The sequence below is a fragment of the Anastrepha ludens genome, chromosome 3 (assembly GCF_028408465.1).
Source record: "Anastrepha ludens isolate Willacy chromosome 3, idAnaLude1.1, whole genome shotgun sequence".
Lineage (NCBI taxonomy): Eukaryota > Metazoa > Arthropoda > Insecta > Diptera > Tephritidae > Anastrepha > Anastrepha ludens.
Genome location: NC_071499.1, coordinates 19454751 through 19467414, shown reverse-complemented (window position 1 = coordinate 19467414; position 12664 = coordinate 19454751). Strand labels below are relative to the sequence as shown.

General features: G+C 35.6%; 2 protein-coding genes across 2 annotated transcripts in view; both read left to right on the top strand.

Annotated features, from left to right (window-relative positions):
• Positions 1 to 12664, top strand: part of LOC128857096 (ras-related protein Rab-27A) — a 99256-nt gene that overhangs the window by 35227 nt on the left and 51365 nt on the right. The window lies entirely within an intron of this gene.
• Positions 9985 to 10989, top strand: LOC128856583 (rhoGEF domain-containing protein gxcJ-like). The gene has a single exon (XM_054091892.1). It carries the CDS (start codon positions 9985 to 9987, stop codon positions 10987 to 10989), a length of 1005 nt encoding a protein of 334 aa, XP_053947867.1.

Sequence of the window (12664 nt, the reverse complement as noted above, 5' to 3'; positions counted from 1 at the left end):
CAGCTGCAACACGGTAATAGTATCAGCAAAGCAGCAAAGTAGGAAAGTTTCAGCCTCACATAAACACGATTGAGCGAAGTGAATGATTTCCAAGGTTACGAAGAAAATAGAATAACGGAGTGAAAGCGGTTAGAGAATGTGATTATTAGTTTCAATGGCAGCACTTGAATAGTAATTTCAAGTTTTCCTGTTGATTAATAACGCGGCGACCGTTTTTTTTTTTAAATTTTCCAAAAAGAAGGTCATACCTAAGGCGAATCTATTAAAAGTGGTGTTGGTAAATCAGCTGATGTCATTTTTTTCTTCCGCTGTGTCCATGTGGTTGACAGCACAGAATAAAGCAAGGCGAATTAATTTTTAGATTTCTACTTCGCCAATACCTTGCTGTGACAATCAAACGTACAGAAAATTGTTGTTGGTCTAGTGCCACCACCTTTAATGAATGCGCCTTGGTTCACAAAATTTATGTCCTGAGGCATTATAAACAACTTTGCGTCGAAAATTGTGTCGAAAAACTAACTGATAAAAGTTAGAAACCATAAAATAAGGTATAATATCTGAAAATTTTTCTTTAGAGGCGAAATTATAAAAATAAAAATCGAACTACAGTTTCATTCCCCTTATCTGAAATAGGGTGAAACCGCCCGATGGCCGGAGATGCCTGTTTTCGCGGCCCTAACAGTGCAATATAAAATTTTTTAAAGTTCTAAATTTTCGTTGAATGCCTGAGTAAAAAAACTTCTTATCAGAAAATGGATGCCTACGAGTATTACAAAAAAAGAGCGTGGGTTCTTCACGGCGCTTATGAACTGAGGAACGCATAAGCGCTCATTGCCGCAGTTGCATGAAAATTGCACAATTTCACATTTTTCTAAAAGCAAACATCCGCGAAAGAGTGGTATTAAACAATTATTTAGTAACAAAAACTTCCATGTGGAAAAAATGCATAAACTTGCACTATAAATTAGAATGAAAAGCTTCGACTTCGTATTTAATATTAAAAATATTATAGGCTTACTCGGATTGCACTAATGCCACTTTACGTTGCTGTTTTCAATACGCCATTAATATAAGCTGGTTCAATAAAAACTTTACTCTTCTAAGCATTTAGCTTAAAAGTTTTATTAACGCGAGGACAAGGCTTTTCTACTTTCGTTCGTTTTGCTTAATAAATGAAATGCCATATAATTTACGCGCCTTAGCTATGCAACAAACATTCATGCGTGTGTATGTATAAGTATCATACATATTTATTACAGTATTAAACAGCCTCCTAACTCCTCCTCCATACAACTAACGACAAGTACAATAACGCGAACATACACGAACACTGGCAACCAAAAAAACAAAAAACAAAACGGTGGTTATGCCAAAATGGTTACATGGAAACACTCTGTATTTTACACGAGTGCACTCTTAGCTTCAATGCCGTAGAACGAAGCGGAGCGACAACAAAAAATCATGCGTATGATTTACTCGTATGTATGTAAATTCCATTTTATTTACGGCTTCTTAAATCATCATCATCTAAGTCACCCGAGAGTGGTTACATTGGGTAAAGGAGATGCGTGTAACTTTAATATCATTTTATATTTCAAAAGTATTCTTGTTTAATGGAAATTTTGTGAAAACGACCATTTCCAAGTGCATAGTAAATAAAATATTGCCTGTTTGTAAGCTTCTTTGTTAACTTTACCTCTTTTTACGTCTCATATTCAGCGAATGCGTGTGGCAAAATTTTAATGCAAAATTCGCCACTTTTACGTTTTGAGTGGCAAGTTTTCTTGAAAACTTGTTGCCGAGGTTCAATCAACATAAAACTTAATCATAAAAAAACTTTTCAGAATTTGCTTTTATTTTTGTTACACTGCGCGGAAAAGGGAAAAAGCTGGTTGGTTGAAAAAAGAAAACCTAACAATGTAACAAAAAACGGTGTACTTGGCTACTACTCAAAGGCTATGTAAACACACGCAACAACCAATAGTAACCCAATAAACAAAATTTGCCTGCTTCAGGACAAATCAAATGTGCAACTTCTTAATGAATTGAAAAATTAATATTACGTGATTTTGAAAAGAGTTCTTAGAGGCTTTAGTGCTTGACTATCTACAGCAATCGAAATTTACGAGAGCGTCAAATTAAGTAATCTATACTAATATTATAAAGAGGAAAACTTTGTTTGTTTGTTTGTTTGTTTGGTTGTAATGAATAGGCTCAAAAACTACTGGACCGATTTTAAAAATTCTTTCACCATTCGAAAGCTACATCATCCACGAGTAACATGGATTATATTTTATTTTGGAAATAGGGCTCGAGATATAGGTCAAAACGTGGACCCGGGTAACCTTCAGATGTGTATGTACAATATGGGTATCAAATAGAAGCTGTTGGTGAATGCTTTAGTCCAGAGTACTTTTCATGCCGCTCCGTGACTAGGGTCTCGAGATAGAGACCAAAACGTGGACCCTAGAATGTGTTTGTACAATATGGATATCAAATTGAAGCTGTTGGTGAATGCTTTAGTACAGAGTATTTTTCATGCCGCTCCGTGACTGGGGTCTCGAGATATAGGTCAAAACGTGGACCCGGGTAACCTTTGGTTGTGCTTGTACAATATGGGTATCAAATGAAAGCTGTTGATAAGTGCTTTAATACCGGGTAATTTTCATACCTATTGATGACTAGGGTCTGGAAATATATGCCAAAACGTGGACCCGCCGTGTCTTTGCACCGAATTAAACCAAACTTAACACATTGTTAAGGAGGTATTGAAGATGGTTTCCGTATAGTTTGGATACCTATTGGTAGATAGGGTCTCGAGATATAGGTCAAAACGTGGACCCGGGTAACCTTTGGATGTGTATGTACAATATGGGTATCAAATGGAAGCTGTTGGTGAATGCTTTAGTTCAGAGTATTTCCATCCGCTCCGTGACTAGGGTCTCGAGATAGAGATCAAAACGTGGACCCTAGAATGTGTTTGTACAATATGGATATCAAATGAAAGCTGTTGATAAGTGCTTTAATACGGGGTAATTTTCATACCTATTGATGACTAGGGTCTCGAAATATATGCCACAACGTGGACCCGCCGTGTCTTTGAACCGAATTAAACCAAACTTACACACATTGTTAAATAAGTATTGAAAATGGGTTTCGTAAAGTTTAGTTGTAATTCGGAGCACTGGCAACGGGTACAGCGTTCTTTTGAACCAGCCATAATGTCGCTTACTTTTTTAACGCTTGGGGCGGAACTGAACTGTCAAATTGACAGTGTGAGTTACAATGTGTCAATATTTCTTTCTGATTTGGATGCCATAAGGAAAAAACGTAAGTGCAACATGTAAAAATTGTTTGTGAATTTTTTTGGAGTGGATTTTGGAACAGTGATAATTTCTTACGAAATTTGAGAATTTAATGTGAAATCCGAATGAAATTATGTGTTCGTGGAAAAAAAATTTTTTTTCGTTTTTTTTTTTGAAAAATATAAATGGATAATGGTTAAAAAAGCTCGAATGCTTAATAAAACATATAAATTGAAGCGAAAAATTCATGGATGATCAGGAAAAAAGACGATTGTTTATTCATATGCGTTGATTTGAAATTTAAAAACAATCTTCTTTTTTCCTGATTTTCAATTTATATTTTATATTTACTCAAAAACAAATAGAAAAACAAAAAATATTGTTTATGCCAAAGCGCTTGAATAAAGAATAAAGAAATAAATAATATGAAAATCATATATTTTCTGTTCTAAACAATATCTATTCTATTTTAGTGTGCCCAGCGAAGGGGGCCGGGTTTGCTAGTAAGATTATATAGGCCGAAAAATGTGATTAAGAGGACCCGGTGGTGAAGAAATTTCAAAAACCGAGTTTTTTGTTTTTTCGATATTTCGAAAGTGTCGTATTTTAAGAATATACTGTGAAATTTTCATGCGAAAATTCCCAATATTATATCTTCTACAGCCCATTAACTAAGAAGAGAGCGGTCCGCGCGCTCTTATACCTCAATCGTAAACTCATTCATATTGAAACGACTCTCGTCCCGGTGTTGTCAAAAAAAAAAAAAAAATACTCAACCGAATTGCCTGAAATTTTAATATGTTGTTCACAACAACAATGGCTATCGCCCGGACTAGAACCATTTCAATTATTTCGTATTTTTTTGATTAAAAAACTGAAAAAAACCTGACTTTAGAGTGTCAAATTTAAAATCGCGCCATTTTGTCGATTTTTGTATTCTAGTAGTGGGACATAGCGACAGTCATACGGATTAATAATTTGTTTGGTTTTTGTGCTTCTGATAAATAGAAGAGCCAAAAAAGACATCACCGTCCAGGTCCAATTTTTCGAGAGGGTAAAAAAAAAACTGTTTTTTCTTTTTGTATGTAAAAGAAGTTAAATAAAAAGCCTAAAAATTTAAAAATCGTTTATCTCTTTTTTTATTGTAAAAAAAATTCTCTTGAAAATACCCTAAATTTTCGAGCTCTAAACCATCCTTTAACGTCAAAAACAAGAATCAGACAACATTTTTTCGACGACTTTTAATGAGCTGAATCGGAATATGGTTTAGAATATCTTCCATTTATCCTAATAGAGGGTGGGCCATATAGCGTTTGCTTTTGAACCACCCATTTTTTTGAGAATGGTAACACAAATGACATGTCAAATGTGTTCATAATTTACTTAAAGGTTTGACATTTACGAAATGGGACGCCAAACGTTTGAACAAAATTAGGAAATATTGAAAACCTATTTCCAAAATGGTGAGTCTACTTCTTCTTCCGCGGTTACAATAAATGGCGAGCGTTACCGTGACATGGTCAACGAGTTTTTGTTTCCAAAAATTGAAGAGGATGACATGGACGACATTTGGTTTCAACAGAACGGTGCAACTTGTCACACTGCCAAAGTTACACTCGAACTTTTGGCTACCGTTTTTGAATTCCGATATCAATTGGCCGCCTCGGAGCTGTGATTTAAGCCCGTTGGACTATTTTTGTGGGGAGCCGTTAAGGACAAATGTTATGCGAACCATCCAGAAACGATTGATGCTTTAAAACACGAAATCGAAGTTGCCATTCATGAAATTGGAGCCCAAACAATCGAAAATGTGCTTAAAAATTGGGTTGATCGAATGGCCTACTGTAAAGCCAGTCGTGGCAGTCATTTGAACGATATTATTTTTTATTCATAAATGACAATGTTCAATCTTCAAAATAAAAAAAGTTTGAAAAAATATTGATAAGTTTTTTTTTATAGCCGATTCAAAAAGCAAATATTACATGACCCACCCTGTATGTGTCGGCGCGTATATTTGCTTGATTTGGTTGTTTCCATTGCTTTGGCCTAATCTTCTTCTTCACAAACAAATAATTCCCCTTCCTTTTGTTTGTTTATTGATGGACTCTTACAACACGGCGAATTCGGAAGGCATAATCTTCTCTATCATTCTTGCCACAGAAGCATAACTTGTATATTCTGTTTTTATGGTGAAAAATTGTAGGTATTAGTAGAGAGGGTGTGCCACCTCCCCCATAAACTGAAGTTTCAAAATCGCTTTTTTCCGTAAGAACAAAAGCTAAGATAATGACGTTTGGTACAGTTATACAAATTGTCAATACCTGGCTTATGGTGAAAAGTGGTAGGTATTGGTAGAGGGGGCGTGGAACCTTCCATACAAATTTAAATCTCATACAAAATAAATGGATAAACTTAAAACAATTTGAAAGAAAAAATTACATATTTTATCACATTCTACAATATATATAAAGGGTTTTCCAATAAGAGGTGTTATTCCAGTAAAAGATCAATGGTTTCGTTGCTTGTGTCGCACGTAGCGCCGTGTTGTTGAAAATAAACGTTGTCTAGATAAATACCATTCAATTCCGGCCATAAAAAATCGTTAATCATCTCTCGATAGCGCAATCCATTCACCCTAACTGTTGCTCCAGCTTCATTTTCGAAAAAGTAAGGCCCAATGATTCCGCCGAATAAAGGATAGAGAGGCTTTTCAACAATAACTCTTGGATTTTCTGAGCCCCAGATCCGACAATTTTGCTTGTTGACGAAGCCACCGAGGTGGAAATGGGCTACATCACTCAAGATGATTTCTCGATGGAATTCCGGATCATTTTCATGCATTTCAACGACCCAATCAGCAAAGACTCGACGTTGTTTATAATCGGCCGGCTTGAGTTCCTGTGTTAACTTCACTTTATAGGCCTTAAGACCCGAATCTGTATGAAAAATACGGTGTAATGACGTTTGTGGAATGCCTAACTCTAAAGAACGTCGAGGAATGGGCAATCCTGGATTTTCTTCAACACTTTCGGTTACAACAGCAATATTTTCGGCTGTTCTTGAGCGACGTGCATGGGTTTTATTCTTCACAACTTGTCCTAACAGCTCGAATTTGTTCACCAATTTTTGAATTGCGATCCGAGAAGGTGCTTCATGATGACCCAAAAACGTTCGAGTTTTACGAACGATCTCTGCCAAATTTTCACCATTTTTATAGAGTGAATTTTAATAATTTGGATGCGTTGCTTAATCGTGTATTTTTCCATTTTTATTAATGGCGTAATTTTGTCGTACTCCCTTTTTGGGTGTTTGGCCGGGCTCCTCCTCCTATTTGTGGCGTGCGTTTTGATGTTGTTCCACAAATGGAGGGGCCTACAGTTTTAAGCCGACTCCGAACCGAAGATATGTTTTATGAGGAGCTTTTTCTTGACAGAAATACACTCGGAGGTTTTGCCATTGCCTGCTGAGGGGCGACCGCTATTAGAAAAATATTTTTCTTAATTTTTGTGTTTCACAGAGTTTCGAACCTACGTTTTTTCTGGATTCCGAATGGTAGTCACGCACCAACTCATTCGGCTACGGCGACCGAATTTTGTATAGTTTATTTAAGTGGGATAAAACCCCTCTAAAGGGTGATTAGAATGGAGATACTTTTTCCAATAGGGGGTTTTTCGACAGATCACGCGTGACTACTGTGAAACTAGTTACATAATTTGTTTCAGTATTCATTGACATTTCATCATGAAAAGACTTACGCCTCGACAACGGTTACAAATCGTAAAATATAATACGAAAATCGACGCTCTGTGAAAAGTCTTCATCGCGCGCTCAGGCCAATTTATGGTGTTCTGCGAAGAGGCAAAACTGCCATATTTGGGTTGCTCTGGGTCATTCAAGAAAAGCCATTACATCCATTGAAAACAACTGTTTGGTGCATCTTATGGGCTGGAGGAATCTTTGGACCATATTTCTTCAAAGACGAGGTTGGCGCCAATGTAGCAGTGAATGGCGAACGCTATCGCGCCATGGTAAACAACTTTTTGATGCCGAAAATTCAAGACCGTGATTTCCACCTCATTTGGGTCCAACAAGACGGCGCTACTTGCCATACAGCTAGTGAAACAATGGATTTACTGCGTCGTTTAGGTGAGCAATTTATCTCTGGTCTCTGATCAGTACATTGGCCACCAAGACCATGTGATGTCACATGTTTGGCATTCCATTTGTGGGGATAAATAAAGACTAATTTCTTTCTGGATAAACCAGCTTCGACTGAGGTATTGAAAGCCAACATACTAAAGTTATTCAGGAGATAGCGATCGAAGTCCTCCAGCGAGTCATTCAAAATTGGTGTTTACGGATGGCCGAATTACGGCGCAGCCTACATTTGAAAGGGATTATCTTTAAAAAATAAATGTCATGAATAGCTCTACACAAAAATTATAAAGATTGCTCAATCAATTTGAATTTTCGTCGTTTTTAATTCAATTTAAAATCCGATACCTCTACATAAATTGATCACGCTTTATAAGCAACTTTTGCATGGCGGAGACAAAATCAAGTTCAAAAGTGGTTTGGTTCAGCTTTAGTTGCAATCCAACCAAGTCAACTTTCACATGCTGGGTAGTCGAATGCTTAAACTCGAATATTTCATTTTCCCCGTTAGCTTAAGTACTTGTGCAAGACTTAATGCTACCTCTACTTAAACATACTTATGCTTAATGGATTGTTGCTTAAGCTTTGGTATTTAAGGGGCATTAAGCTCTAAATGTATGCGGAAAAATCTACGTATTTATTATACAAGTGCATGCACGTGTTTTCAAGTCCTGTATCGCTCGTATAAATAATTTCTTAGAAAGGATGAAAATAAATGCCTGAGTTGGCAAATGATTGAAGTTTGGAAAATTATTGATGCAAGTAAAAGTGAGCAGAGTGGACGGAGATTGTTGAATTAAATTTAACTTGAATAGAATTATGTGTATGTATGTATTATATAATATAACAAAAACAAACAAGTAGAATCAATTCGGTAAATATTTATTTGATTCCTCTTTCATTTGAAAGTTCATTGCTAATTAGAGAAATGTTTACAAAATGATTTGAATGATGGAAAAATGTTAAAATAATTGCAATGGAATTAGTATAAAATATGGTCAATAGTCAATAGTTTGATAAAAAAAAATTAAAAACACAATTTAAAAAAATTAAATAAAAAAAATTTTTTTAATTAAAAAACAAAAAAAATTTAAAAAATTAAAAAAAAAAATTAAAAAATTTCTTTTCAAAAAAAAATTTTAACAATTAAAAAAAAAAAAAATTGAAAAAAAATATTTTTTTTAGTTCTCAGAAAATACTAAACAGTTCGTTGGTAGTATTTTGAACGGTGCCAATAATTCTATAACACATTATTCACTAATAAATGGTTGTGTAAAATTTGAGAAGTTCGATTTCGGATGTGACTTAATCCATTGATGCAATTTGGAAGTAAGCGGAAAAGGGGCATAGCGATAAACTTATGCAGCCATTGAATTACATCGACTTCTTCCAATTTCTTACTACCTTTTCAGAAAGGGGATACACTTTTGTGGTAAAACATTGACTTAGACTGAACTTTTTTTGAATTTTTTTACTACCTTTTCAGAAAGAGGATAAACTTAGTAGTAAAAAATTCAATTACATCCACTTTTTCCAATTTTTTACTACCTTTTCAGAAAGAGGATAAACTTTTGTAGTAAAAAATTGACTTAGACTGAACTTTTTTTGCACATTTTTACTACCTTTTCAGAAAGGGAATCAACTTCTGTAGTAAAAAACTGGGTTAATTCGATTTTTTTTCAAATTTTTTACTACCTTTTCAAAAAGGGGATAAACTTTTGTAGTAAAAAATTAACTTAGACTGACCTTTTTTTAATTTTTTACTTACTTTTCAGAAAGGGAATAAAATTATTTAGTAAAAAATTGAATTACATCGACTTTTTTTAAAATTTTTGCTACCTTTTCCGAAACGGGATAAAATTATGTAGTAAAAAATTGAACTACATCGCCTTTTTTTAATTTTTTAATACCTTTTCAGAAAGGGAATACATTTATGTAGTAAACTACAAATACTCATTATTTAATACATATAAACAGTTAGCTGTCTTTTCAAAGAAATAATTCAACTGACATCGACTGACACTTAAAGCGTACGGTTGTGCTCAGCAGTGGTATCGGTCTTTTTCTTTTGCGTTATATTCGTGAGTGTATTTTCTTTTCTAGCGACTTTTCTTTTCTTTTGGTAAGAAAATCTTATTATAAGTGCTTTCTGTGGTGGTAAAAAAATTAAATGTCCCTCCAGGGACCTCCTCTTGGAGATAAAAGGTTCGCCCTGTTATCAACAAGCCCAAAACCAAAGAGAAAAAAGGCGCAAACAATCACCAGAGAAATATTCCCTTCTCTCCCTTTAATTAAAAAGGACAACCCTAAATACCTTGTGGCTAGCGCAATAAACACAAATAAACAACTAAATAAATATTCATGTTTTGCCGTACACAAGGCTTTAAAGAATATCTCAACGGAGAAAATAGAAATTTCAAGTCTCAGAGACGGCAGCCTTCTTCTGTTTGTTAAAAACGATCTAGTTGCAAAAAAATTTCTCGCCACAACTAAACTAATTGGAGTTTGCGATGTGAAAATCGAAATGCACAACAATCTTAATCACTCTAAGGGCACTGTTTATGCGCCTTGTCTAAATGATGTTCCGGAAACAGAAATAGTGGAAAATTTAAGTGATCAAGGTGTTGTCTCAGCATACAAATTCCTTAAACGTTATGATGGCCAAACTGTTGCTAGTGGAGTCGTATTGCTCACATTCGACTTGTATCAGCTCCCAGAAAAACTGGAAGTCTCATGGTACACTACCAAAGTCAGACCTTACTTCCCGAACCCGATGAGGTGTAAAAGTTGTCAAATCCTTGGGCACACAACTAAACGTTGTAACAAAACCCCAGTATGCGACTCATGTGCACTTCCACCTCACACGCCAACTCCATGCTCACGTACTTTTTGCGCAAATTGCTCAGGCGATCATGCTGCCTCCAGTAAATCATGCCCAAAATTCGTTCAAATGAAGCAAATAATTACAATAAAAACTGAAAAGAAATGCAGCATGCGCGAGGCTATTAGAATACATAAAATGCAAATACCCCCCACTCTTAATGAATCTTCACCCTCTTTTTCTAATATAACCAAAAATACCTGCAGTAATCCACAAAACAATATAAACACAACAAATGCAACTAATCACCAAGCAGAACAAACCTCCAGAAACCCCAACAATTTAAATATCATCAAAACAAATAATACCACAAAAGGAAGTAACAAAAATACAATAAATACATCATTCAAGCCGGCATCACCTACTCCCACTGTTTACACTCTTCTACCCTCCACCAGCAATAATAACAATAGTAACCCACAAACCAAGCAAATATTTTCTACTACCAACAATGCTAACTCAGCAAACATAAACGCAAATGAATATAACGCGAATATCGATAGCACTGTTGACTGCGTACATAATAATTCAGTCGATTACTACAACACAAATCCAACTATTTTCTCCTTCCTTTCTCAACTTTCCCAGCTTCCCACCCACCCTCTTCCACCTGTTATTACAGAAAGCCCACCCCAAAAAGAAGAATAGATGATACAAATAATACAATGGAATATTAATGGACTACTTAATAACTACATAGATTTAAATATACTAATTAATGAATTCAACCCGGCGATTGTCGCACTGCAAGAAACACATATTCCATCCAATAAAACAACATACGCACCTAATAAATATAATAGCTATTTCCACAATTTGCCTCAAAATACCTTGTGTAAGCAAGGAATCGCTTTCTTTATAAAAAAATGCTTAAATCATAAAATAATTCCTATTTCATCTAATATATCCTGCCTAGCTATCGAGATTGATATAGGAAGAAAAATCACTTTAATTAATTTTTATATTCCTCCCTGCCAAAATTTTACTTACAAAGAGCTTACTGATATAATTACCAAATTTTCCACCCCAATTATAGTCCTAGGCGATTTCAATGCCTGGAGCCCATTGTGGGGCTCCGAGCATTCCAATAGAAGAGGAAATACTATTGAAGATTTAATTTTGACCCAAAATCTCATTGTCTTGAACGATGGCCTACCCACACACTTTTCCACACACCAAACCTTCACCCATCCTGATATCATTCTTGCATCCAGTTCTATAGCTCCCAGCCTTTCTTCTCGTACATTGGACGAACTCCACAACAGCGACCATTTCCCGCTTATAACATCCTTTTCCATCCCTGATTGGTACGAAGTCAAGCCGATATCAAAATTTTTAACGGGAAAAGCTGACTGGAAAAAATTTCATTCCTTATCCATAACCCTAACAAACACTAAAGCGGTTTCAAAAAACATCAACGCAGAAGCTGCCAATATTAAAACAATAATTCGTTCGGCAGCCCACCTCTCAATACCACAAACAAATACAAGAAAATTTTCCGCCAAACTACCATACTGGTCTAATCTACTTACCATCTTAAGAAATAGCAAGCAAAAACTGTGGTCCAAATACAAGTACCACATGAACGATACCAACCTCGCTAATTATAAAAAAGCGAACGCTGTTTTCAGAAAAGAGCTTAAATCAGCTAAAAGGCATTCCTTGGAAAAACTCACAGCAAATATAAATCCCTCTTCAAGCCCTAAACAGATATGGTCAGATATTAGAATGCTGACAGGCAGCTCGCGTCGTTCTAACATACCATTTATTTATAATGAACAAGGGCCAATCTACGCTCCACCAGATATCGCTGAAGAATTTGCTAAATCCTGGTCGACCTACTCCCACGACTCCAATTTTCATTCCGCCTTCAACTCGCAAAAAAATCTCACCCTACCTGAAAATTACTCCAACCCATACCCTTCAATTGAAGCTTCGCTCATAGAATCCCAAATTTCTCAACATGAATTCGACTCCACGATCTCAAAAATGACAGGAAAGTCACCCGGCTTGGATAAAATATCCTATGAAATACTAAAAAACCTACCCAGCATCCTCAAAATCCGACTCCTGAATCTTTACAATGATATTTTCAATGCTGGAATCTTTCCTCAAGAATGGAAAACTGCTTTAATTGTCCCTATCCCTAAACCTAATAAACCCTCTACCCTCATTACGAACTTTAGACCTATCTCCTTACTCCCGTGCATGTCCAAAATCCTTGAGAAGATCATTTCCGTCCGAATTCTGTGGTTCGCTAAAGCAAAGGGACTTCTTAGTTCCAACCAATTTGGCTTCCAAAAAGGCATAGGAGTGACCGAGT

Excerpts from the sequence above, each read along its gene's own strand:
- LOC128856583 (XM_054091892.1), top strand. The coding sequence starts at position 9,985 with ATGCACAACAATCTTAATCACTCTAAGGGCACTGTTTATGCGCCTTGT.